The following is a 27,769-nucleotide window of genomic DNA, read 5'->3' on the forward strand; positions in this document are numbered from 1 at the left end:
TGTGTGTTGGTGTGTAGGTTTGTGAAATGTTTGTGAAATTTGGAATGTTTTCTGGAGGATAAGTTCCAGCCATAATATTTGTTTTTGTAAGAGTCTCTCAGCAGATCTTCGGAGATTCCAGCTGATTAATGAATGCCTGATATAGCATCATAATTACAGATGCGAGCGCTGAGTAATTTTAGCCACAAGATGGCGATATGTTCACACAAGAATCTAAGTTAATTACTAATGTAGATTTAAGTGGGACCTGCTTTTTAAAGGCTTAAGTGATTGCAAATCACTATATATTTAAATTACTCATGCATACATTCATTCACATTACAGGACGTATTAACATATGAATAGGCCATTTTCTGAGTTTGCTCTATTCTTTAATATCCTCTGGAATGGTCCTAATGCTTCATTGTTTAAAAATAGGTCAAACAATGTTAACAAAGTTATAATTAACGAAATAAAGCCCCATTTGAATGCTCGCTGAAAGCTTGGTGGCTATTTTTGTAACTGCATTCACATGAAAATTATGAACTGCTTTTGGAAGCAGAATATTAGGCTACTGATTCCCTATTGGTTGAAACATGCCTACCACACTTTTGCTTGTTTTCAACCCTATCATTTGTCATTCACACATCTCAAGTGATGCAATCAAGCACTTGGTAGTGCTATAAATACCACTTCATTTAATTTCTTTCTTTCTTTTTTTCTTTCTTCAGAAACAGCCAAACAAGTTCCTCAGTGTAAAAATAATGTTTCGGTTTCGGTAATGTTCGGTCTTTTTCTAATGTTATTCCACTGTTATGTTCCCATTTTATTCAAAATATATTTTCCATAATAGTTTTTAATGTATTCTATACACATTTTTTTACCGTATACATATCTACCAGGAAAAAATCGTGAAATCTGAAAGCAGCTCTAAGGTGAATTTCAAGTCGTCCCACGCCCCCTATAGGAAGAGGTAACCAGGCAATGCAGCGAAAGCGTCGCGTACAGCGCTGACGTCACAGAACGCTGAGCTGAAGCGCGACTGCAGGCGCATTTTCTCCCCATTCATCTGCCTCAGACGGAGAGTCACATCACTGGGCATAGTGTCAGAAAGAGGAGATTCCAGCTGAAATAAATATGAAATAACAACAGAAGGGGAATTCATATCTAAAGCGGCGTATTGTTTCCTTATCTGGGTCAGCTACGTGAGTTTTTTCGTTACAGAGTTCGGCTTTAAAAACTGTGTTCATTTTAATTATGAGTTTAATATTACTCGCTACGTTTTCGCAAAGGAATGATTAAAAAAACCGTGACCAGATTTCTCGCGTCAGACCACTTTTAACAACAGGAATATGGCAAAAAATATTATAGACCACCAAAGGGATGATTTAAGCAAGGTATCGGATGAAGAACTGCTTAAATGTAGCAAAGATGAGCTGCTTAGGAGACTCCGGAAAGTGGATAGTGAAAAGATTAACTTGATGGTTGAACACGGGAACATGATGAAGGACGTCAACCGGAGATTACAAGTGCATCTCCACGAAATCCGGAGCTTGAAGGAGGTCAATCAGAAACTGCAAGAAGATAACCAGGAGCTTCGAGAACTGTGCTGTTTCTTGGATGATGATCGGCAGAAAGGAAAAAAACTGTCCAGGGAATGGCAGAGATTTGGCAGGTACACTGCCAGTGTTATGTTGAAGGAGGTTGGTATATTCCAGCAAAAACTGAAAGACCTAGAAACCAACCAGGAGAGTGTGATGAAAGAGAATGTGGAGCTGAAGGAGATCATCCTCATGTTAGATGATGAGAGGAATGGAGCCGGATCCAGGAGCTCCATAGACAGCCAATCCAGTCTGAACGGAGGTTCTGCTACTGTGAGGGATGTTGGAGATGGGAGCAGTACCTCTAGCACGGGCAGTGCTGGGAGCCCTGATCACCACCACAGCCATATTCACAAACCTTCAGAGGGAAAGATCATGTCTATCAGGAGGTCTATGGATGATCTATCAACCAGCCCTCTCATCAGAAGCATACCGAATGGGCTCAATGGTGAGTTTGGGCACTTGAATTTATAGTTTAGTGCAAAGCATCCCACATGTCTCAAAAATGATGGTTATTTTGCATATCCTGTGCATGAAGAAAGTTTTTTTTCCCCCTGAAAGTAATACAAAAAAGAAATAAAAACAAACAAAAAAAACATTCTCTGTAAATCAAAAATTTGAAATAGTGAAAGTAATTTATATTTCATGACTTATTTAAGAAAATCTACTTTTCTTAAATGTATGTTCTTAACAGTTATCACTTTTCACAGATGACTTACAAAACATGCCTAACTACTTTTCTGGTGCCCTTTTAACATTGATAGTTTAGCTATTGTGTGCATTTGGTATCCGAATATAGAAAAAGATGTTTCATCGTTTTGCTAAATTACATGCACAGGTTGAGACTTCCATTGGTTTCCAGGGAAACACTGATTATACCGGCAGTTCTGGCTGCTTCAGGTTTTCTTTGTGACAGTATTATTGTTAACAATAATTGCTTGAGCCCATGAAAACAGGTCTTATGTGGGTTTAATGCTATCTTGGCCAGTTATGTCAATGCTTCAACACTTCATACTTCATTCAGGAAACAGGCATTTCACGCGCAAATGGCTGAGAAACTCATTTCTGGTCTAAAGTTATGTACATTGATCTTTAGAAATCAGTCTGTAAGTTCTCCAGTCTTCAGTGTTACATTTTCCTTCAGAAATCGTTCTAATGTTTTTGTAAATACTATTATTTTTGAAAACAACAGTTAGTATTTTTGTGGAAACCGCAATACATGTGAATATTACTGACCTCAAATGTTAGTGTCTAATTCAAATAATAAAAATATTTTGGGGGATAAAACACATGCATTGCTGTCATTGTTTTAGTCAGAGGATATTACAGAGATTTTTCCTTTCTGTTTTTGACTTTCTGTTCTGTTTTTAATGCCACTAACCTGTAACGCTATAGAGGGTGTGTATCTGTTCAAGTGCCTGAAGGTGCCATTACGTCGTGTACTTTGAGTGTTGTTTACTTTTGATTTGCATGCATGGACTGTCTGATACCAGATGATCTGGCGTCATAGCGTCACATTTGGCTGTTCTGTCATGTACTGGTTACATTGTTTTTAGTTTTGGTCACATGTCCCAGTGCAGCTTGGTTTATTCCTTTTAATTCACGGCTACTTATATGCTGCTTTCCCCTGTTCAGCCTCTCAGTGAGTTCTACTCAGAGGAAATTGATGGTTGATATTTGTATAATTTTCACGTTTAGCAGATGTTTATATCTTTAAAGCCTTACTAATGAGGAATGCAACCATGCAATATAATACAAAGTGTCCAAATCTCTAGGTACAAGCTATGTGTTATGTGCATATCTTGCCTGTTTATTTTTGGTATAAAAGAAGAGTAGAATCTGTGCATTTGCCAAGAGCATGAATGTAGTAAAAGTGCACATTTGACACATTCACTCAGCAGGCCAGGTCTATTCCATCAGCAGATTCACTCTAACAGTAGGGTTCTTAACTTGTTACCGCCACATGACAGGAGATTGATGACAAGCTTGCCTCTAGTGTGGCTCGTCGTAGCTGTGGCAGAAAAATGTCTGTTATTTACTGCTGATAGTGTCAGCTGGAAGAGCCTGGCATTGATAAGAATGCTTTTTTTTATAGTGTTTAAGACATTCTCGAAAGTGTTTTTGATGTGAGTAGACATTTGAAATGATTTTTTAAAATAAAAAATTGATATATTTTAATATGAATTGTTATTGAACATTGGGTTTCTTGCTTCTACTATTTATTTCAGACCTTCATAAGCTGTTAGACAGAGACCTTGTCTTGTTTGTCACCTGACCAGCGCCTACCAGACTGTTTTCATCTGATTATTCAGTGATCCTCAGTTTGTCTCCACCCCCAACCTTTCTCCCATCATGACATGCCATACACTCTTAAAAATAAAGATGCTTAATTAAAATGTTCTTCACAGCCATGCATGTCATAGAAGAACCGTTTTTGGTTCTACAATGAAACATTTAGTCAAAGGTTCTTTAAAGAAGCATTTCTTTCTTACCTTTATAGAAGGTAAGAAACATTCCATTTATGTTGTTGCACGTACATTCCATAAATGAGTTTCCAAAGCAACCCCTAAGACTTGGGTTTAAATCCATAATTTAATCATTTTAATAATAATTAGTGTTTTTGTGAGCTTTGAAACTACTTTGAAAACAGCAACCACAACCTGCATTATGTTGGGAAGTGCATAGACAAGCAGAATTTAGTTTTCTTTAGAAAATGTTCAGAAATGTTGAAACCCTGTTTTCCTTTGTAATATAGTCAATGGGGAACTGCAGTGCATTCTTAGAACTATAGTAGCATTGTATTTAAGCTTGTGTTCAGTCATGGTGGGAGATTAGACTGGCCGGCGTTCTCTTTCCCAGGCTTCACCCCCCGATGAGATAATCTGAGCCACAGGTTGCATCTCTCCTTGTTTACAATCCTCAAAACAACCAGCTTGGACTGCCAACCAACCAGAAGAACATTCCTGCTCCCCATACCACATAGACAGAACTTGAATAATTCCTATTTCTTTCCTGCGTGACTTGCATCAAAACAGAAATCCTGTGTGAAACCTCTCTACTGCATAGTATGAAAAAATGTATGTTGTTCTCTTTAAAAGAAAATAAATCATCTATTTTTAGTGCAATATCGGTTCACCAAGCTTTCATCTGTGCAACATAACAGAAGGTGTTTTGAACAATGTTGGTAACCAAACAGTTTTGGTTTCCATTGACTTCCGTTGGGAGAAAAACTGAGACTTTTCTCAAAATATCTTTTGTTAAGTTATAGAATAAGAAAGTCACGCAGGTTTGGAGAAACAGGTAAAATGATGAAAGATTTTATTTTAATTTTATTTTTTTTACTTTTGGTTGACCTGTATCTTTAAGTGTAATATTACATTTTTACAATAATTTTATAGATAAACCCTCCTGAGACCTGTCTTTGAGGTCACATAGCTGTCTCTTTGAGGGGTAAAAGTGGTTCTATCCTGCACTGAAAAGCCTCTGGCCCCCCAGCAATCCACCAATGGACTGAAGGTTTAGTGGCTGGGGTCGAGATTCTGTTTCAGAGTTCAGATAACACTCCTCCCTGACTCTTCCCACGGCTGGAGTGAAAGGACCTTCAGTTGCTTCCATTCAAGACCCTCCACCAGGCCTTTAGAGCCCTTTTGCGCCACTCAAAGGTACAGATGTCTGGCTTGTCATAAAACGGATCCCAATTTACGAGTGAAGCTTTCAGTCTAGAGGGGTCACCCCTTTGAAAAAAGCCCCTGGGTTATTTGTGTTTGATTGAACTTGAATTGGATTAAGAATTATTGTCTTAGTATTCATTGACATTTCAGTTAGCTGGAAAGCTCACAGTTCTTTACCAATGATGGAAACTCATGAATTCCCTCAAGCAATCTGGGAGATAATTCAATTGATCTCCTGGGAATGGCAAATACTGGATTACATGGTTGCAATTTTTAATTCCCGGTTCTTGTTTAGTCATGCTCTCAGGTGGTAACCAAACAGTAAAGATCGAAGCAATACTAGTTAAAAGGTGTTTTTTAGTGGCTCTTTTGAGTGGCTCTGCAAATGTGCTTCCTGGTTGAGGATGTCTTCAGCTGTTGATGCGAGGCATTGTTCTTTAAAAACAAACAGTGATTGAAAGCACCTCCCCAACTTCTCAGACTTGTCGGAGGGGGTCTTTGGTTCTGCTGAATCTGAAGTTTACTGTGTTATTGCTTGTTCTCTGCTGCTTGTCTTTGCCTCCTAAAGAAAATACAGTTATAATATTATGAAGCATGCAAGTCCCTGTGAGGCAGTTTTGCCAAAGAAAGCTTTAAATAGGCTTGTAATTGGGCTGTCCCAATTGACCGTGTCTACGTGTGAATTAGAAAGATGGTGGAGATGTGGAAAAGAGCCTTGTTTTCTCTCACAAAACCTTACTGATAATCTTTAGGTGTTGAGAATCCTCTCAAGAAACTTCATAAACAGATTCACAAGTTAATGAACGTAATCACACCTAACTTCTATGATGCTCCAGTCTTGGGCACATTGCCAAATGTCAAAGCTGACTTGGTTGTTCCTGGAAAGGGCCACCTGTTATCTTTTCAGAAGGAAACTGAAAGGGTTAGAGATAGCTGGGGAGTTTTTTGAAAAACATTTTAGAGGATTTCAATTGAGAATTTTCAGAAGTCTGTTGATGTATATAGAATTTGCCCTTAATAGAAACTTTCAATCTACAATAGTTTATGTACATTCAAACATCATGTGTAAAAGTTCATTGTGGTGGACTTGATAGTCATGAGATACACGAGAACAAATTATTATTCAGTGTTGTTGACATCACTTTGGTGTAAAGCATATAAGTTGACCATATTTAAAGTTATGTTGACTGTATTTTCAATGAAACAGGAAGAGTAGTTGTTTTTGTTAATTGAAATAAATCTGAAAAAAAAAAAAAAAAACTTTAAATAGCCTATTAGATGAATAAATTTGAATGTCACCTTGGTGAAATTGAAGTACTATAAAATTACTAAAAAAAAAGAAATAAATCTAAATAACAGATGAGTTAAAAACGTAAATCTGAGAGAACTGAATCTTTAATGATGATTTTAGTTGTTGTTTTCCCATAATGCCTTTGCATGTTTAGCTACTGTGCCCATCCTATACATGCTTTGTAGTACAAAAATGAAGCATCCCAAATGAGTTTTCTTTTCTGAGATATCGTCACTTTTGTGTATTCACAAAGTTGGCTGTCCAGAGTTTCTGCATTCCATGACAACAATAGTGGAAGTTTCACATTGTTACTGAATGAATACTGCTGAAGGGGCAGGGGATCTGCGTTTAACTGTTCAATTCTCTTGTACTCTGGATGCTCAGAAGGAAGAAATGCAGTCAGCTGTGGTCGGTGAACTGGTTAACCCTGTCAGAGAGCTGAACAGATGTAAGGTAATGAAGTCACCACTGAATAAATAAATGTACACATGCCTACACGAGCCTGAAATTTCTGCCCACTGAAGCCGAAGAATGTCCAGATTGAATTAATCAACCAGCCATACGAAAAAAACCTGGTTTTGTTTTGTTTAACATTCTACCTCAGTTCTTTCTTTTCTACTCTCCTCCTCTCTTTTACCCTGAGGAAAATATGAAGGCAGTAGATGGAAAGGGGGTCACCGCACGGGTGGCAGCACTGGGTAGGTGGTGATCTCCATAGCAACAGTAATTATCAGTTGGTTGATTGATCCTTTGGAGCTAGATGGGGGCAGCACTGTTTGTATTCAGTGATATAGTGGGTCAGGAGACTAGAGGGCACCTGGGGTGAGATGACTGAGAAGAAGTATGTTTGGGTTTCTGGACCACATGAAGGGAATGTAATCAGCATGTGATGTTTGTGGAGGATTTTGGGGGCTGTTTTCTCACATTTATTGGATTTAGAGGGATGGATGATGAAAATTTGGCAATTATCTACTTGCCCTAATATCTAGGAAGCTCTTAATCATAACAAAACTGGAATTTGGCCAACTCCGTAAACTTCATTCATGTTTGAACAGATGATTACTGTAAAATCTTTGGGTTAATTGTCCATTTAAGGAATGGGTTATCAAACTTTTTGATGCGGTTGACCCACAAAATATGATAATTGATATTCTTTCTAAAATATAAAGGTAACTATATTTTCATGCAGAATCACAAATTTATACTGTGAAAAATAATAATTTAATGCAAATTATTATCTGAAAAAAATAGTTTATATTAAGTTTATAATGGATTTATTTCTACCTACCATTAGGCTTAGGCCTTACATTTGTATATATCTGAAGAGAGAGAGAGAGAGAGAAAAAACTATGCCTGTTGATACTCGATGGAATATATTAATATTGATTTAATTCAGAATTTCCTACCAGCCTTTAGATAGCATTTCATTTTCAGAAAATGCTAATAATGCCTTATTTTAGCTACTTAGGTATTTTATCATTTTATTTATTATCTCTGACTTTATAGTATCAGCTTTAGACATCACGCTCACGTACCGTTGGCTAATTGTCTGATGCATATGGGACACAAAAGTGGAAACACTTCAGGAATGTCGAAGTCGTGATCGGATTGGTCGAATTCTACAGGATTTCCGCGAGACGTGTGTGTCGCGCTCTTTAACGTTCCACCTGGAAACAAAGATACCATGGCACCAAACCTCCTCACGAAAAAAGAAAGCTGCTGTGTTTAAAACTGTGACGCCGAGCACTTATCAGCTAAATGCTGGATTTTCAAAAGAATGTGAAATATTTAAAGTTTGTGATATAGAATCTTTAAAATACGTGTTAGAGTTTTACACACCGTTCTGTTATTATTGCGACATTTCCACACCTCGAAACATGACGATGACTGAAACTAACTGTGATTGGTTGTTGGACATGTCGGTCAAACGGCCTCATGGGAGGGAAAATAAGGTATAAGTACTTCTAGTGCTTGTCTTTCTCAGTAATGCATATGTGAATTGTTGTTCCTTGAATGGGACCACTTTTTCATGGCAGCTCTGAAATGGGTCAGTGTTTCCAGAGTGCTGTCCGGTTCCTAAAGTACTCATTGATGTCAAAGGGAAGGTCAGCTTTCAGCTCCATTGCACAGATCTTGTTGATTCAGGTTCCTTGTCTTGGCATGCTACCACTGGAGGAAACTAGCCAAGCATGAATAATTCCGGTCGGATGAGACTTTTATTGCTGAATTATTTTTCTTTGGATGATGGTTTCCCAATAATTTGATATTCCAGCGACTTATGTGGAGTTTTCTTCCTGAACTATATGTCTCATTGTAGAAGTCGTAGCATAGTGGTTAGAGAGTTTGGGGAAGTCATGGGGAATGACTAGGGGGAAGTCATAGCCTAGTGGTTAAAGAGTTTGATTCCTAACCCTAAGTTTGTGGGTTTGAGTCTTGTGCTGAGCCTGCTTCATAATTTTTTTTTACAATCAATAACAAATTTGTTTGTGTAGAAAAGCAGGTGTTTAATTTAATAGCTTCTTTCTACACACATATTTTCTTTTGTGCTTGTTAACAATTTTCCAGATTACATCTTCAGTTTTGAACCATTCTGGAGGTATTTGGATGGATCTTTTTTTTTCATGCTGTCCCTCTACTCTAGACACAGGGGGAATGGGGCAGGACCCCTGCCTCTGTCTAGAGGGGGTGTGAGGTTGGCGCCCTTGGTTCGCTTGAGCCATCTGTCCAACGTTATTGTTCAGCATACAAAGGGGAAAGAGTCCTTCAAACACCACAACTGTGAATAGCCATAACGTCATTCTGCTCAGTCAGGAGAGCATCTTCTAGTTCTGGAGCATCTCTGTTTCCTGTTTTTTCATTCCTGCGCCTTTTTTACTCTCTTTTTTATTCCATTGACATGTTTGCAGTCAACTATCAACTGATTCTCAACCCTCTCTGAGGGAAGACCTTAGTGAAACACCGTAATCTTTCCTTTCTGCACTTCTGTAAAGACAAACTTGTGAGAACATGAAGTCGAGTGACGTCAGTGTTATCAGTGACATCAGATATTTCAATGGCATGTTCATGAATTGTCAAATGGGTTTAATGTGCCATTGTTGTGCAACAAGTGAAGCGAATTAGTATTTAAAACTTGATTTTCTGAATTTTGTGAGACATGCAGTTGTCCTTAGCACTCCCATTTGTGGTACTACTTGCACTTCATAAACTACATTTGAACCTTTTTTGAAGAAAATTTGAGTGCTGCATGACTCTGCACAACTTGCCACTGAGATAAGTCACACTACTTGAGGTTTCTTTGATTGAAAGAGTTGCACACTGAAGTTTAATTGTTAAGGTCGGGGGTTAGAAAGCACTGTTAAACATGAAGTGTAGCTTGAAAATCCCACTAAATGTACTTTTCGAAAGAGTGGGTTTTTTCAGTGCCCTCAAACTGTCAGATCTGTCCTGTGAGATGTCTTTGTAGTTTGCCAGATGAAGTGTATTTGGAAATCACTGTCTTCCGCACACATGTCCTTGAGGATACTTTAACAAACGTTGATTTCCATGACTAAACATGGAACAACAGAGTTAAAATAGCGTGAGCTTTTTGAAGTTCCTCCATTGGTTAAGAGGCTGTAATTTCTCACATGCCAGATTGAATTACAGATCATCACCTTGAGGGGGAAACTTTAGACTTCATGGGAGAGAAATTAGAACATGTATACATTGCCTGTATGACATACTTGTCTTTGTTATACCAGTTTTTGTTGTAGTGAAGAAGTATATATAAACAGGTCACTCTTGCCTCTAATGTGCAGTAGTTTCCCCCCAAAACATGGTTTAAAATCCTAGATGCCATAGTTTTTTGATGACTCAAATTAATAGTTCACACACAAATGGAAAAATTGCTGAATATTTTTTTCACCCTCATGCCATCCAGTATGTTTAAGTATGAGACATTTAGCATTACATCAGACACTCACCAATGGATCTTCTGCAGTGAATGGGTGCCATTAAAAGGAGAGTTTGAACAGCTGATACAACCTTGACAATAATCCACAAGTAATCCACATGACTCTGGTCCATTTATTAATGCCTTGTGGAGCGAAAAGTGACGTGTTTGTAGGAATAATTTTTTTTACTTCAAACAATTGCATCTGGCCAAAATGATTCCATAATCCATAATAATGCTTCCTCCAATGAAAAAGTCCATCCCTCCTAACATATTTGTATAGAACTGTTTTTGCTTGTAATCGGTCCTTGATCTTTGCATATTTTTCTCCTGAATCAGATAAGACAACTTTTCACTGGAGAAATCACTATTATTTGTTATTATTATTATTATTATTATTTTATTTTTTGCATCACAAGACGTTAATTGTTGGACTGCAGTCATGTGGATTACTTGTCAGTTATTGTGGTGTTTTTCTCACTTGTTTGAACTCTCATTTTGATGGCACCCATTTACTGCAGAGGATCCAAGTGATGTAATGCTAAAATCTGTTCTGATGAAGAAACAAGCTCATATACATTTGGATGGCCTACGAGTGAATAAAATTTCAGCTAATTTCTTTTTTTTTTTGGGAACTATTCCTTTAAACATATTCTCTCAGATGAGGAGTTTTAAAACACACACCTTACTTCTAATACACAAAATGCTTAAGGGCTTACAAGTAGAGGAATAAAATCCATATCATATGATCTGTATGAGGTTTGAGATTCCTTCTCCATCATGGGTGGATCTGTTTGCCCAATAATCATATGCTTACTCAGGATAAGATGTGCAATCAAACAGTGAGTCATGTGTACAGCATAGAGATCATGCACAAAACTGAGTTTCCGGGTAAAAGAACATTTGAATAAGAAAATACTAGAATAATACTGTTTCCTCTTCTGGTACTGGAGTTGCACTGCAGTCTGTGCATGCCGAATGCATGTGTGTGCGCTGAGAAAAAGAAGGAAAGAGAAGCTCATTTGGCAGAAACTGGAGGTGTAATACTAAAGCACTGGCAGGCCCTTTAGTCAAACACTAGGGCTTGTTGCTAGGATACATTCTTATCAATACCTTGGTATGCCGTCTATCTTCCCACACGTTTCTCGGAGTGCACCCGCTTATTCACTGCTCTATTTTTGAATCAAGCCAAGTCTGCAGCAAGCTGGGAGACCCCAAACCTCTGTGTTAACTTTTAATGTTGACGAAATGCCCCTTGCATTCTGAAGAAATTTACTTTTCTTTTTTTCTTTTTTTATTCTAGAATGTGTAATTATTAAAATTTTTTTGCTGTTGTATGTCGCAAACATTTTTTAGTCATAATAATGTATTTGCAAGATCTTTTTCAACCAATTTCGGTTTCTTTTCTGTCTTTTTTTCTTTTTCTCTGCATTGCAGAGCAGAAACAAAACCGAGATTCATCATATCACTGTTAGTTGGGCTGAACTTTGCTCATGTCTGCATATTTTCAGAGGGCGTGTGTTCAGTCATTGCAGTCTGTATTAAGATTGTTCTTTTGTCGCGTGTAATATGTCCAGACAGATGTAGTAGATAATTGAGGGTTATTTGTCATTAAGTCGTTGATTTGAAGGCAAGCAAACAAAACGATTGCATAGTTCCTTAAATGCACAGCTTCTCTATTGCATAGTTACATATGCAAACAAATGGGTTTCTTTATCTTTACCTTTGTAAACCATTTCCTTTGTGTGATGATGGACAAGACAAATGAGAACTATGCATTGGTAAGCAGAAAGTTGATAATGTACTACCTCACAAACTCCTTAAGGAATGCAGTACTCTGTGTGCATAGTGTGCAAAACCTGCATGATAAATTGCACATGCCAAAATGTGCATCCCATAATAATGTGCAATCCCACAATTCACTGTTAAATTTAACCTTCAGTTTTCAGAAAGACAAATGAACCATTAAGTGTTGTCAGTCTTTCATTGATTGAAGTCAGAAATTTATTAAAATTTAATTTTATGCAAAATTCCAAAATAATTGGATGTCAGTGGAAAATATAGATGCTTTTTTTTTTTACACATTATAACTATTGTTTTATGTGTTTTGCTATTTAAATATTTTGAATTTGTATATTTATAGATTTTAAAATGTATATTTTAAAATTTAAACAACTGTTTTATTTTTATGTATATATTTATTAGTTTGTTTGTTGGTATGCACTTTAGTATTAAAAAAAAGCTCTTAAGTAGAAAATGTGAATATCTTTTTAAAAATGTCAGTTAAACCAATTATCCATCGGTCTCTTGTAACATTGCAACAAAATGTTTATTGTTGCAAACTAGTGTTTAACATTCTATTTTTAAAACCACTAGTAAGCAATGCATTAGGATTGCATTCTGAGCATGGCAGTTGTGTCATGGTGAGGTGTCAGCAGATCCTCTGATGGCTCCTCCCCAGAGTGCTGTCTGGAGACATGCTCTGCTTTTCCTTCACCGCCATTAAGTGCTTTACTCCCCGGTGTAAAGCCTGTAGATAAGCGATAAAATAACCATATGACCAGATAAGCACATAATGTGACATTGGCGTGAGCACATTTATTGCTGTGTATTTCCAGTGTCTCTGGCAAAACTCGTGGGGACAATTACCTGGCAGTAAACACACACTGAGCAATCATTCTTCACCGAGAGAACACACAGCGTGGTTCACTCTTACGAGTTCAGTAAACCAAACAGATGACCCCTGGGCAATTTACACCTCTTTAAAAAGACAAACATCAAGTTCCAAATGGATAGAGGGCAATAGAGCAGACAGGGGGAAATGTAGTGAGAGAGCGAGCATATGCCCCTCTGCTAATCTACAGATTTCTGCTCTAAGATGATTACAGCTTTCAGAGCCAGCTTGAAAAAACACAGTCGGCAAAATGGCTATAGTCCATCCAAAATGACTTAGTAACTGCATTTAAAGCGAATTCTGTACCCCCTACAGAGTAAAACTCATTAATTAGACACTCAGCAGTGGGTTGTTCCGCATTACAGGGCCAAACAGCAAAGGAATCTTTAAAAAGCTGTTTTTATTATTGTTTCTTGCCTTAATTGTGTTGCTGGCTGTTATTCAGCTGCTTTCTTAATGGACTGTGAAGATTGATTTGCATGTTCTAACAGTGGGATCAAGTATAAAATAAAACATTCAAATGTGAACATTTTGTCAGTATTTACTCACCCATAGGCTGTTGTTGTTGTTTTTTTATGGGGAATGCAAAAGGAGAATAATTAAAAGTATTTTATATAATTTTTCTAACTACAAAAGTGCACAATAAAAGAATTTGGAAAGAGTAATGGCTTAAATCTGTAGCCTGTTTTAAACAAACTATCATATGGCTTTAGACTTTTATGATGTTTTTGGTCCATTTTGGAGCTTAAATAGCTTGAGAATAGCTACACAAGATTGATTAAAATGTCACGTTTGTGTTTAACAGAAAAACTAAATAGCATAAAAGTGTGAAACAACAGCTCCACCTGTATTGATCTGCTATGAGTTATTGTATAGGCTATTTGTGCTGCAGCAGAATGTCTTAAATACTAAACACACAGTTTCTCGAATGTCTTTGCAGTAGCAAAGTCCCTGTACTTGCTTTGCTGCAGCAAAAATCCAAAACAACAGTAATAACCAACAGCAGCAGCAATTCAGCAGCAGTGTAGCAGATCTATTCTGCCAAAACTAAATGCATTAACATTGTCATATGCATTACCGTGTAAAAATCTTCAGAGAGTAGTCATGATAGAAATGGTGTTTTGATTTGAGTTGCATGATTTGAGTTATAATTTATGCTGCGCAATTTGTAAAACAAATATTTTGGGCTAGCAGTTTGTTCAAATGGACCTAAATAGGCACAGGAAGATTCCACTGCTTACGAACACTCTCAGAAAAAAAGGCACACAAGAAGTCAGTAGGGCAATATCCTTTTAGAAGAAACGAATATGTATCATTAAGGTACTAAAATGTGTATTTCAGTGCAAATATGTAACTTCAGTGTACTAATACACATTTTAGATGTAAAAATGGGAAAGGTGTACCATTTGACAGGGTCCTGTCCCAGTGACATTTTATTATTATTTTTTTTTACCCATTAATTAAGAATGCGTGGCCTTTCGTGTGTCACAGCTGCATTCTGGTTCTCAACTGAGCATCGTGGGTTGTTTCTTGCTCATGAGGGTCGTGTTGTGGTTGCCAAGGCAGTGTGCATGATGTTTGTGTAAGTGGCAGGGGGCACAACTGACTCTGGTCCTTGCCGCCTTATTACACCCCTGCTCTGATTGATAGTGACAGTGGTGTTTCTGCACGAGGCTGTGTGCACAAGGGCACATGCATGCTCTTACTCTCTTTCCCTCCCTGTTCCTCCTCAGTCTGTCTCCTTCTCTCTTTTCTTTCCCATCTTTTCTCCGCCTCTGGCTGTTTAGGCTGCGGACCCCATTGAGGATACAGGAAAAGCATTTGCTGACATTCAGATATGCCCGTGGGCTGCATCATGTAAGCACACTCTCCATCAGTGACACATGCTGTGCTCTGCAGCACATGAAGCCTTCTGGTGTTTCCTTCAGCATGATATGTCATTGTCTGAATGGTATTTTTATATTTGTGGCTTGACACAGAGCTATTGTTTTGAAGACGGTTTATGTGAATGAAGACATTATGAATGAATCACAATGGTTTTTGATGAATAAGACAGTTTTGATGTTTACTTTTCCCATCTGTTATTTCCTTCTTCCTGGAATTGTCTTGATAGTCATATGCAACCTTAAATCTTCAGTGAAATCCCATATATTTAAAATCTACTCTTAGGGAATTGTACAAGGAAGAACATTTTGGCACTGTTCCAAACCTAAGCTGCCTATATAGGCCTTAGAGATCAAGGCAGCTCACTAACCAAAATGAAACCTTACAGTATAATTAGAGGACCTGACATGAATTAGACAACTGATCCAGAGGTTAATGCTGCTTAGTAAATGCAAATGCTAAATTGCAAGCATAAAATTACATAACACACCAAAACACTGAGTAAAATATAATTTTTATTGATGTTTTTGATGTTGAAAAATACTATATTATATAAAAAAAAAACATACAGCTGATGACAATATCTTGGAAAGAAAGTGGGCCGATAACCGATATAAAGCCGATATATATAGATATTTGGATATTTAAGAAATGTTAACTAATTTGGCAATGGATTAAAAAATTAATGTTTTAAAAAATAAATGTTTAAAATAAACATACCGGTACTTATAGTTTAGATGACAAAGTATTTTTCACAAATAAATTAATATGTAATAAAAATTGTATTAAAAAGGAAGTAAACACTGTAACCAACAGGGCACTCAGTATTCTGGGAAGTTTGTGTGCATTGGGAATCATATTTTTTTCAAATAAAGCCAAGGTAACACTCATTTTAAATAGAGCATACAGAGAAAACGACATGAATGTGACAGTGAGCAAATGCATAAAGCGCAGCATAATTTGAAATCACGATTTTAAAATTTAAAGCATTCAGTTCACACGGACCGTCCGACAGTTACACAGAGAGCACACGATCATGCTGGATAAAAATGCTCACTTCACAAGATCTCACAGTTGGATTCGACTAAGTTTGCAAGGTTTGTGTTATTAAATGTTCATTATTAATTCAAAGATTTGTTTAAATTATATAAATGCATATTTGCTTAATGTTAACATCAAACGAGAAAGTATTATAATGTTTGACTACTAATAATAATATAAAAGCAATCATTATAATACTTTTGTATACATTAATACAAAATATATAATTATCTGATTATTAGACAAACTTCTATCTGAATTAAGACATTAGACATAACTGTTTACGACGATGGCGAACAAGAGGGAGAATGTGAGCTGTGTGCTCAGGCACTGCCATTCTCAGCGCCGTCAAAAAAGTCTCAAAAAAGTCCCGCCTCTAACAAATCAGCCAAGCAGCAAAATTGATCAGCCAATGCCCATGTGTGCAAAATACCAAATATCGGCTGATATATCGGCCTTGGCAATATATCGGTCGAACACTAATCTAAATAATATAATCTAAATCTAAATAAATAAATAAATAAAAATCTTACTGACCTCAAACTGTTGACAATATTACATGACATTAATATTAAAAAAAAAATTCCTAGTTTGTCTGCCATCTTGGATGTTTTTTATTTTTTCTTTTCTTTTCTTTTTCACTTAACTTGTCTCAATGCATTCTGGAGAGTATATGTGATGCTGCTTCACAATTAAAAAAAATAACTATCACATAAGAGTAAGTTAAAATAAGCTTCAAAATAAGTATCACATCTATAATGCCTCTGTAGGCAGCTTTGAAACTGAGCGCATATTATTTTACCATCCAGGAAGATGACAGTCTGCATGAAAACTTACATAATATTTGTCGGCGAGTGAGTGATAGGATGTTCTTTGGCATGAGTATTAATCTGGACATGCCTCCACTGTGCATTCAATGCCCTGTAGTTTCATCGCTGTCATTGCTGCTCACGTCAGAAGAGTCTGTGTATTTGCCCTGACAGCAGTGCTGCAGACGTGTCCACAGTGCCAGGACAGGAGCCTGTTTCATAACACAGTTAATGAGTGAAATCAGCACATCTCATGATTGTTAATGTGTGAGCTGCACTCCCTGCTGAGCTTGTGCAATCTGAACTGGATACCTGCGCCAGAGCTTCCTGTCTATCAGTGCCAAGGAAGCAGACTGTTTAATTCTATAGTTGTAATTGGCAATTGCTTTAAAGAGTGAGTCGCTCTTGACTTTGTTGTCATTTGGTCAGCCTCATTGATGAGAGAAACATTATATTTTTTATTATGAGCCCTTTGAATAGTGTTTTTGCAGAATCGTGTGTCATTTATGGTTGGATAATCTGATGGAGTGGACATGAGTCATCAGTAGTTTGTCGGACCTGAAGGGACACTGTATCTCTGAATAATGCTGAGCTCTTATCTAGCCACTGTTGGGAACTGATTCCAAGATGTCTGCAAACTGTCAGATTGTCATTTTAAGGAACACACACAGCAGCTACCAAACATATTTGTACACTTATCATGCTTTAAATCACACTTTAAAATACCTGAATGTCATTGTATATGCAGTCAAATTCAGACATTGTATGTGACTCTGGACCACAAAACCAGTCTTAAGTGTTTTTAATAAATAAATAAATAATCTTTCCATTGATGTATGGTTTATAAGGGTCGGACAATATTTGGTCGAGATACAACTATTTGAAAATCTGGAATCTAAGGGTGCAAAAAAAGAAAAAAATACTTAGAAAATCGCCTTTAAAGTTGTCCAAATTAAGTTCTTAGCTATGCATATTACTAAACAAGAAGTTGTAATATATTTGCAGTAGGAAATTTACACAATATATATTCATGGTACATGATTTTGACTTAATATCCTAATGATTTTTGTCATAAAAGAAAAATCTATAATTTTGACCCACACAATGTTTTTTATGGCTATTGCTAAAAATATATACCCCAGGGACTTTCTTTTTACTTTTTACTGGTCCAGGGTCACATATCAAAAATATCATATATTGAATGCTATATATATATATGATACAAGGCATAAAATCCAAAAACAAACAAACAAATAAAGCAATAGCAAAGCTGTTGAGTATTTTTAAATAATTTATATACATTTAAAACAAAAATATATAAATCTAAAATAAATAAAAAGGAGGCTTTTGCATCTAAACTCTTCATATATATATATATATATATATATATATATATATATATATATATATATATATATATATAGGCGATTTTCTAATAACATTAAAATTAGAAACAATTTTTTTTGGGCCTGTTTTAATTTGTTCATTTGAGTTATAAAAATCAATTTTAATAATATAAAATGTTATTTTATATAATGTTATTTTTATTTCTAATTTATATTTAAATAAATTGTTACTCAAAATACTGTTCAGAACAGTGTCTAGACATCTTTGGCTTCATATTTTAAATAGTGCGATTTAGTTAACAAAGCTTTAGCTTTTCTGTTTCTCCTTTTTTGATTTTAGAATTTTTTTTTAATGATTTTCATCTTCATAATAATGTCAAGTCATCTCTCATATGAATAATTTCATATTTTCTATGCTTAACATTATTATGAGAAACTGCGTAGCAATTGTTACCTGAGAAACGTATTTAGTTCCTGTAACTCTTGCTAGAGGGGATCAATGTTCTGGTTGCGGGGTGAACTGTATCCAGGCCTCTTTGAATATCAAGCCGCTTCAGGTTTCATGGGGAAATAAGATGACCACAGCGGTGTGGAACAATGCCTCACTGTCTGGCTAGCCCCACTTCCACATCTTGCAGTAATTGAAATCATTCTTGGGCCTCTGTCCTACCAAAGCTTATTTCCCCGTGCTGCTCTGGGACTTGTACACCAGGATGGTGGGAGGGGTGTACAGTTGTTTTTGTAGCATGTTACTTCATGTATGAGCCGAATGTGGGGTCAACTGGAAAAGCTAATGAGCTTTTTATTGATTCCAGCAGTCAACCTGCCTGGGTGGCTGTGTGCAAATCAAGAAACTGCTAAAGTTGGCACTGAACATGTCTCGTCCACACCCTTACTGTAAAATCTTCATGTCTTTTTCCAGACATCAAAAGACTAAGATTATGTAAGTTATGTAACCAGTATGTGCTGGAGATCAAAGTCCTCAGTAATTCGCCTCTGAGGTCCATTCGGACAGATTGTTTGTCCAATCTGTTATGAACGTATGCTTTGTTTTTTTTTTTTTTTTTTTTTCTGGGCCATATTGCCAGTAATGTCTATATGGTAACTAGTGTTGTTTTTGGCAGCCTGTTTTAATTTTAGTTTTAGTTTAGTCTTTGTGTGAAGCTGTCATTTTAGTTTTTATTAGTTTTAGTCACATTCATACTCATTTTAGTCTAGTCAAGTTTCAGTCCACTAAAAGGCTAAGCATTTGTCTTATTTTAGAATTATCCATGACTATTTTCATCTAGCTTTAGTCAACAAAACTGATGACATTTAGTCTAGTTTTAGTCAATGAAAATTGTATTTTAGTCTCTTTTTAGTAATGCAATTCTATTTTATATAGTATAAGTACGTAGTAGTATAGACGAAACCAAAATTTTATTTTAGCCAAACCCATTTCAAACAAAGTTTTCTTATTATATTATTGTTACCTTATAGATTCAAGAATACATCCATTTGAAACTTTTTGTTTCATCCTGTTTTAATCAACCAAAATGGAGAGACATTTTAGCATAGTTTTTATTTTTTAAAGCACATTTAGTTTTGTTTTTATGTGTCAACAATATTGCATGATACATTTAATTATAGTCATCATCACATGACCAGCATTTACATTGTGTCTCGTTTTGTTTTCTTCACGTAATAAAGGTTCGTTGACAACGATATTCATACTCATAATTTTCGTTGATGAAAGCAACACTAATGGTAACATTAATTCTGTAGAAACTCTTGTGAAAATTGATTGGCTGCTACCAAATGGATAGGATGAAACGTAGCAGAATGGAGGTTACTACAGTATCCAAATGATTTGGACAGTTATCTCGATTAATTTTTGGGACTTTTTGACTTATTTTGATAGGAAGGTTGAGTGTAGACAGGGAGTGTGACCCAAGTTTGACTTGATCCTGGGTTCCTTTTCCTGAGCCACAGCTGTGGCTGTTTTTGTCACTTTACTTGATTTATAGTTGAGAGAGAACAGGAAATGATGGTTAAAAGTTAAGGGTACAGATATGTCGAGCCAATTCTCTCATATGAGCATCCTAACTGCTAACCACTACTGACTTAGGTTTAGAGAAGACACTTGACAGATGAAAAATGATTATGAAAAAAAAATAAAAAAAATAAAAATATGAAAAATGCACAAAAATATATTTTCTAATTTTATGTGAAATATAATTTTTCCAAAACATGTTTTAGTCCAAAACTTTGAGACAATTTGTGTTCCAAATATGAGGTTGATATTTTTAAAAAAAAGAGCTCTCAGTAATATTTTGTTTGGGCGCAGTACCAAACGGTTCCACTAGATCAACGGTTTCTCATTCATATTTGTTTGTTTACATTTTAAGTGGCACAAACTTTACCAAGTTTTGTACCATTCTGATTAAGTAAAACAAACAAACAAATGAACCAATGAAAAAAAGACTGTATCCACCAGAGTTACGTTATTTTATGTTTTATTTTATTTTATTTTTTATTTTTTATTTTTATTTTATTTTTCCAAGTCCTGACATCTAAAACTGAAATCAGTTATTTCTGAGTCATTTATTTATTTATTTATTTATTTTTACCAGTTATGCTGAGTTTAATTTTTATTTTCAATTAACAGAAAATGTTTTAATTGAATTCTCATTAACGCTAAAAACACTGACCACATCTCAAGCGGACAGACTCGACAGAAAGACTAAAAACATGGCATTACAAGTGGGTCACTACTACTATGACACGATCAGATAAGACAGAGGGAGACTTTCTCTGAGGCTATTCCACATCACAGTGTCTCTCCAATTAAGTAAAGCGCACACTGAGATGATGCCAGCACGATAACAGATAGTGTAGATCTGGCATTACCGTCAACACGTGTTTCTCTTGGTTTCTGTAAAGGCACAGTAGGACAGCTTGTTAGAGTTGAATGTTAAGTTGCGTGCTCTATTGGAGAGCCTACAGCGCTTGTGCACATAGAGGCGGACGCTGTGCAGCAGAGAATGTCTAATTGAGCAGAGATTGCTAAAGGTGGGCGACGCTCTCACGACCGTCCCTGACTTTGTGTTGCTTGTCTGATAACCCAGAGGCGTTTATTTTTGTCCTTTTTGAATGTGACTACATATGTGTTTAAGTTCCTTTCATAACCCCCTTTTGTTTTTCCACTGTCATATTGAAATCTTGTGCTCTATTAATTCTCTACATGGATAATGGCTGTATTCAGATCTGGGCGTATACCTCATTTCTGTGGGTTACCCAACAAAACATTACAGAGGGGTGTAGAAAACTATTTTTCTCGCATGTTCAAAGAGTTCCTGCTGCATTGCAGCCCCGCAGAGATAAAAGACTCTCTTGCTGTGAATGGAACGCCGCTCCGGTCAGCGGTGGGGAACGCCAGAGGTGGGTTGAGTCGGGGGTTATGTACATTGCAGAACCGGTCAGGCTTTGTAGACAGCCTCGCTAATCAGCTTGGCTGTGTGTCAGGTGATCAGATGTACTGTAGTTAGATTATGGGGTCACAAGGATTGGCAAAGAGGATTAACGAAGCAGGACCTCTGCCTACCACTATGGTTCTGGTGGGCACATAAACACGTCTATCCCAGAGTTACTAAAATTAAATTATCTTTCAAATCGCCGTCTTCATGCATGTGTTATTGTCAGAGATGAATAAAAAACAAATGCAGTGATTGGTTTGGTGCTCCTCATTAAGGGATCATCAAGAGTATCAAGAGGCTGCAGTGACACCTGGTGGTGATAACGGTCTTGATTATTAATTTCACTTTGATGAAACATACAAAATGGCAGGGAAAGCGTAAGATGATGATTTATTGGAAAATGAGGATTGGTCATGGTTTATTAGTTCTGGGTTCAAAGGGCATAAGAGACAAACCTTTGTATCTCATTTCAAAGGTCGGGCGGCCCATCCTTGACTGATGTTTTTAACAGCTTTATGAAGTGTATCAGTGATAGTGAGCAGAAACGTGTGTGAAAAGAGCTCAAACTAGTTTTTGTGAAAATATAGTACCGTTCAGAAATTGGAGTCTGTCTCTTATGCTGCATTAATCTGATCAGAAATACACAAAATAGTATTTTTTATGAAATATATGCAGAATTTGAAATAGCTTGTAATCATACTGCTCATGAAACTTTATATTTTTTTAGTGGAAATAATACAGTTTTCATATTCTTTGATGAATAGAAAATTCAAAACACATTTCTGTAATATCATGCATGTTTTTACTATCATTTTTTGATCAGTTGAATGCATCCTTGTTAATGTCTTTAAAAGGTTTCAAATCTTACAGACTCCAAACTTTTAATATGTAGTGTATAAAACTTTTACCAATAAAAATGTTAAAGGATAAATGTTGCATTATTCAATTTTATTATTTTAATTGTTGTGCAATATAAATCATTTAATATGGTGCTATATAAAATGTTATTTTAGGCCAGGCTTAAAATCTCATTTGTACTAAACTGGAGGTCCCTATTCTGTCACCAAGGGGCCCCTTGGTCTTTCAGAGAAAATGAAAGCCAGAAAATCCTTGATGATTCATTCTGCTGTCACTGAAGGCCTCAGTTACCTTTATCTGTCCAATCACACAATCCTTACTTAGCTCCTCTGCGACACACACTCTGTGTGTGTTTGTGTACGTGAGCGTGTGCGTGTGCATACTTTGAAACAACTAATCTCTTCAGTCTTCACTCCTGAATGGTGCCAATGCATGACACCCACATCACCCTCAGGACGTCTGTCTTCTGGAATTTGTAATACTTAGATATTTGTATTAAAAAAAAAAAAAACAAGATTCAAATACAAGAAATTATGTACCAAATGACTCACTTGAAGACTTGATTCTGATTGGTCAATTGTTGCATTCGGCAAGCAAATATGTTTGCACAAATGCACAACTAAATTGTATTATTGTTTTATAATTGTTTCATTTTATTCCCAGCCTGCATTATCTTGATTTTCTCACATAAATATATTTTAATTTATTTATTTTTTAGTTGATACAAGGCATTTCTGTTTTGTGTCTGGGTTCTGATCACCTTGTATGGGTTTATTTTGCGATATTGGCCAGATTCATACAATACATCATTGGATTTAGATATTTTAGTATGTTTAGAAGCACCTCTTGGTCTCTTTCAGGAGGACTTTGACTTCGCAAGGGATATTTGAGGATTTTCAATATAAAATTATGACACAGACATGCTTCCTTTTGCATCTACTCAGGCCGGCAGGACGTCCATCACCAAAAGGTCATGAAAGGCATGCTGGGAATTCAGCATACACACAAGACCCAAAAAACTTTATATATATCCTGAATGACTTGGTTTTACTTCACAGACATGAAATCCGTTTGTTTACCCTTGCTTCTAGTTCCTTTGACGTCTGATTCTGTTGGAGACAAAGGTCAGATGGCTTAAATGAAGCCGCTTGTGTGTGTCAAAGGCAGTGTAGATTTCCTGATTTGAGATTTCTTCTTTGTCTAAATGAGCTTTTAAAAGTATAAGCCTTTATGTGATCATGTAGAAGGTGAACTGTACAAAACGTTTGTCTTTCAGCGTCTTTCTTTTGCTTTGACAGATGTCTTTTATTTAACTCATAGCCACAGTGCATTCTGGGATATGGTATTGTATGTCAGTGCCTAATAGAAAGCAGCGCTATTTCAACATGACTCAGATTCCGGGATTACTAAATCACTTTTAGGGAGTTTTCACAGTAAAAGGGTTTTCATAACAAGAAATTATGTTGGGAGAAACTTGAGTAAGGCCAAATAAAATCACACAGGCTGTAAAAATAGGGGCCACACAAGAACTGTTGATCATCTTGACTCTATTAACGCTCCTGATCACAAAGGATTGAACTGCAAATTAGAGGAATACATACATATATGCATTAGAGGAATACATACATATATGCATTCCTCTCTCTCTCTCTCTCTCTCTCTCTCTCTCTCTCTCTATATATATATATATATATATATATATACAGTATATTTTAATAATATACTGTAAATATGTTACCTACCCAAACTTTTAAATTATAGTTCATGTGATGTTCTATGTACAAAAATGCCAGTTTCCAAACTTTCTAATTAGTTTTCCCCTCTATTCTTTGTGCAGATTCATCTTCAAGCTACATCCGCCAACTTGAGACTAAAGTCCGGATTTTAGAGGATGACAACAAGCAATTGTTATCCCAGGTAAGAGTCTAGAGCTTAAACTCTGCTGGTAATGTGATAGTAAGGTACATGCCATGAAAACCTAAAGCATCCTTCCTAGTTCAGAATCCAGGGGTAAACCAATCATAACAGGGCCATTTTCATATAGAAATATACATATTAATACATCAGCCAGTACAATTCTAAGGGACAAAGAGTGTAAAGAGTGGAATTGTGATGAATTATGGACTGGTATTTCACCAGAAGTAACCGTTTAAATTTAAAACACCTTTTATTTGATGGATTTTTACAGTCATGTAACTTTTGGAGTTGTGTGGATTATTTGTGGAATATTGTGATGTTTTATGTTTTATGTTTTACTTGGTGAGCAAGTGATGTAATGACAAAATAGATTCTCCAAATCTGTTCTGGTGACAAACTAATTTGCATTTTTAATGGCCTGAGTACATTTTCCTTTGTGGGTGAACTGTTCCTTTAAAGAATGTCATTGCACTAACATGTAGAACTCTGGCTGAATCTGAGAGCTTTGATGCTGAAATGGGACTCTGATTTCATATTATGACACTGTCAGAGCTATGAACAAAAGGCCCTGGATCATTGACAGTTATATGAGACAAAGATACAGATCTGTCACTAACAATTTTCTCTTTCAGACGGTCTTCATCTCCCATTTTCTAAGCCCAGATTTATAGTCAAAGATAGCACATCCATCTCAATATTTGTAGACGGCACAGTCAACTAGTTGCTGTCAGTTTAATTGCATACGCTCATCTCTGATATTCCTATGCTACTTCTTCATATTGTTCTTTCTATGAAGATGGATGAAGCCTCATTTTTCTGTTATTGCCTCCAATGATAACTCAATTCTTTGAGGAAAGATATCTCAGAATATGCAAGTATTGTGTACTCTGTTCTGGGTATTATACTCTATATATATACTGATTATATTATACTGATCAAAGCCATTCTTTCTGTTACTTTAAGGAAATATGAGCGTTTTATTTACATGGCTTTTAGCTGGTGGAACTATTTCACTGTATTCCACAAGCAGGTAGTAAACCACATATTGAGCTGCGTTTAGCTGTGTAATGTAGGGCTTAAGATGAGAAGAATGCTGTTATTGCGGGGCCATCAGTCCATGACAAAGATCTCATTCATGGGGTCAAACCTGTGTTCAATTATTCATGGTCAGTAGAACATTGAATTGAAGGTTCAAAATGAAAACAGATGTTTGAAATTTACTGTCACTTTTGATCATTGTAATGCAGAATAAATGCAGTCTTGTTGCATTCATGCATTCACACACACACGCACGCACGCATGCACACACACACACACACACACACACACACACAAATTAGATTTCTTATCATTTGAGACCCTCCAGTAAAATCGGGTGTTGTATATGGCACTGTTTTCTTGGCAGAACTAGTTTAGTACAGACAGACAATTACGCAACGTATATACACATCAACATTGCAGAAAAGTTTTGTAACAACCCTTTTCCCTTGAAAAAGTTCATAACCTCGATTAAGCTCCAGTAAATCCCTTTGTGCGCTGTTTGCACACAACAGCCATCAACTTAAGGGACAACAAAGCCAAAATGGGGATAATCACACACAGATGCTTTTACTATGCAGGAAATGAATTCATTCTTTATTGTGTAGAGAGATTTTCATTAGTCTTCTGTTTTAGAAAGTTATGAATGTAGGAAAGGCCATGACATTTTACAAGGTTTCTCTTGTTTAGAAGGTATTTCATGGCTGTGACATTCAAATATGCAGCGGTAAGAGTTTTTAGACAGGTGCCTTTCGGCTAAATTTCTTAGGTCATTATTTATGCTGCGTGACTGACGTTACCTCTCCATTCCAGAGCTTACTGCTTTTCTTTCTTTTACCTTTTACCCTTTTCTCAGATCACCACTCAGGAAATATCACGTACTATCCGCTATCTATTTTTCATTCGCAAACATTTTTGCAAGGGTTTTGTTATCATTCTGATGTCAGATATGTTGAGGACAGCACATCCTGCTCCATTACGAATGCTGTTTCTTCAGGTTTATACCCATAATGACAGAAGACGGGAAGGTGTTCTTGTGGTTTCTTCGTGCTGGGATTGCTAGATCTTTATTTTTAAGTCATATTGAGTGCATTTTGCAAATGCATATAGATGAGCCCGATTTATGTTCTTCAGATAAAAACAATAAGATTTGCAGTACTGTCAGTTTTAAGTGTTTAAATGTTGTCTTGATGAACACTGAAGACCAGAGGAGATGGTAAGATGAGGTCAGGCAGCAGCTGTATTTATAAACACTGTGGCTGTGTTAATATGGGTCCCTCAGCGACTGCCTGGCCCATGCCAAAAATCTGGAGTAAAGCAAGTGGAAGTAAATCTGTCTGGACAGTTTCTGTGTTGGCAGTATATGACCACTCATTATTTCAAATTAAGTTGTATTAACAACTCAGGGGCTTATAATAATTAGCTGATGTTTGATGAAGTTATCAGCATCAGCAATTTTAATCTCCCCTTAGAATTACTGAATCAGTATGATATGGTATGGTATACTGGCCCATAATGGCTAACCACTAGACATTAAGCTGCAACGAACTAGTGTTCAGAGAGACTAGAGGGTTAAAAGGTTTGATACTCTGCTATCTTGTAATCACACACCCAGTCTTGGATCTTTCTAGTGTCACAGATGGAGTTCTACACTTTTTCCACGTCTAGACTCGTGTAATTATTCGCGCGCTGTCGAGGCAACGCGTGTATTACATCATTTTCAGTTTTGATGTTAATTTTTCCATACCCGACCGCTTGTCTGGTGGTTTAAACTCCATTTAAAAAAGGAGGAGTTAGTTCTATCACTTCAATGTGTACTTTGTCACAATCTAGACCGTGTTTACTTGTCTGATTGTTTTGATTTTATTAAATTCTAAGAAATTTAATAACTGAGAAGTTAATATATCACTTCAATGTGTATTGTATCACAATCCAGACCGTGTTTACTTGTCTGATTGTTTGATTGTTTAAAAATTCCAAGAAATATAATGACTTTGAGAAGTCAGCACCTCAATGTGTACTTTATCTCAATCTAGACCGTGTTTACTTGTCTGATTGCTGAATTTCATTCGATTCTGAGGAATCTAATGACCGTTATCTAACTTCAAGAAGTTCAATATATCACTTCAATGTGAATTGTATCACAATCCAGACCGTGTTTACTTGTCTGATTGTTTGATTGCATTAAATTCTGAGGAATATAATGACAGTTATTGAAAATGTGAAGTTAGATGTACTGGAGGGACTGCTGGGCGGGAGCAGCCCCTCCATGTA

General features: G+C 36.3%; 1 protein-coding gene across 2 annotated transcripts in view; it reads left to right on the forward strand.

The window, feature by feature from the left end:
• The first annotated feature begins 407 nt into the window (after nucleotides 1-407).
• Nucleotides 408-27,769, forward strand: part of ccdc85ca (coiled-coil domain containing 85C, a) — a 35,593-nt gene continuing 8,231 nt past the window's right edge. The window contains exons 1-2 of one of the 2 annotated variants that reach the window (XM_026286094.1): nucleotides 408-2,028; nucleotides 24,378-24,457. In XM_026286094.1, coding sequence (XP_026141879.1) covers nucleotides 1,332-2,028; nucleotides 24,378-24,457 — 777 coding nt within the window. In that variant the 5' untranslated portion in view covers nucleotides 408-1,331. The remainder of the gene's footprint in view (nucleotides 2,029-24,377; nucleotides 24,458-27,769) is intronic. The other variant, XM_026286093.1, reaches the window with a different exon arrangement.

The sequence above is a fragment of the Carassius auratus genome, chromosome 17 (assembly GCF_003368295.1).
Source record: "Carassius auratus strain Wakin chromosome 17, ASM336829v1, whole genome shotgun sequence".
Taxonomy (NCBI): domain Eukaryota; kingdom Metazoa; phylum Chordata; class Actinopteri; order Cypriniformes; family Cyprinidae; genus Carassius; species Carassius auratus.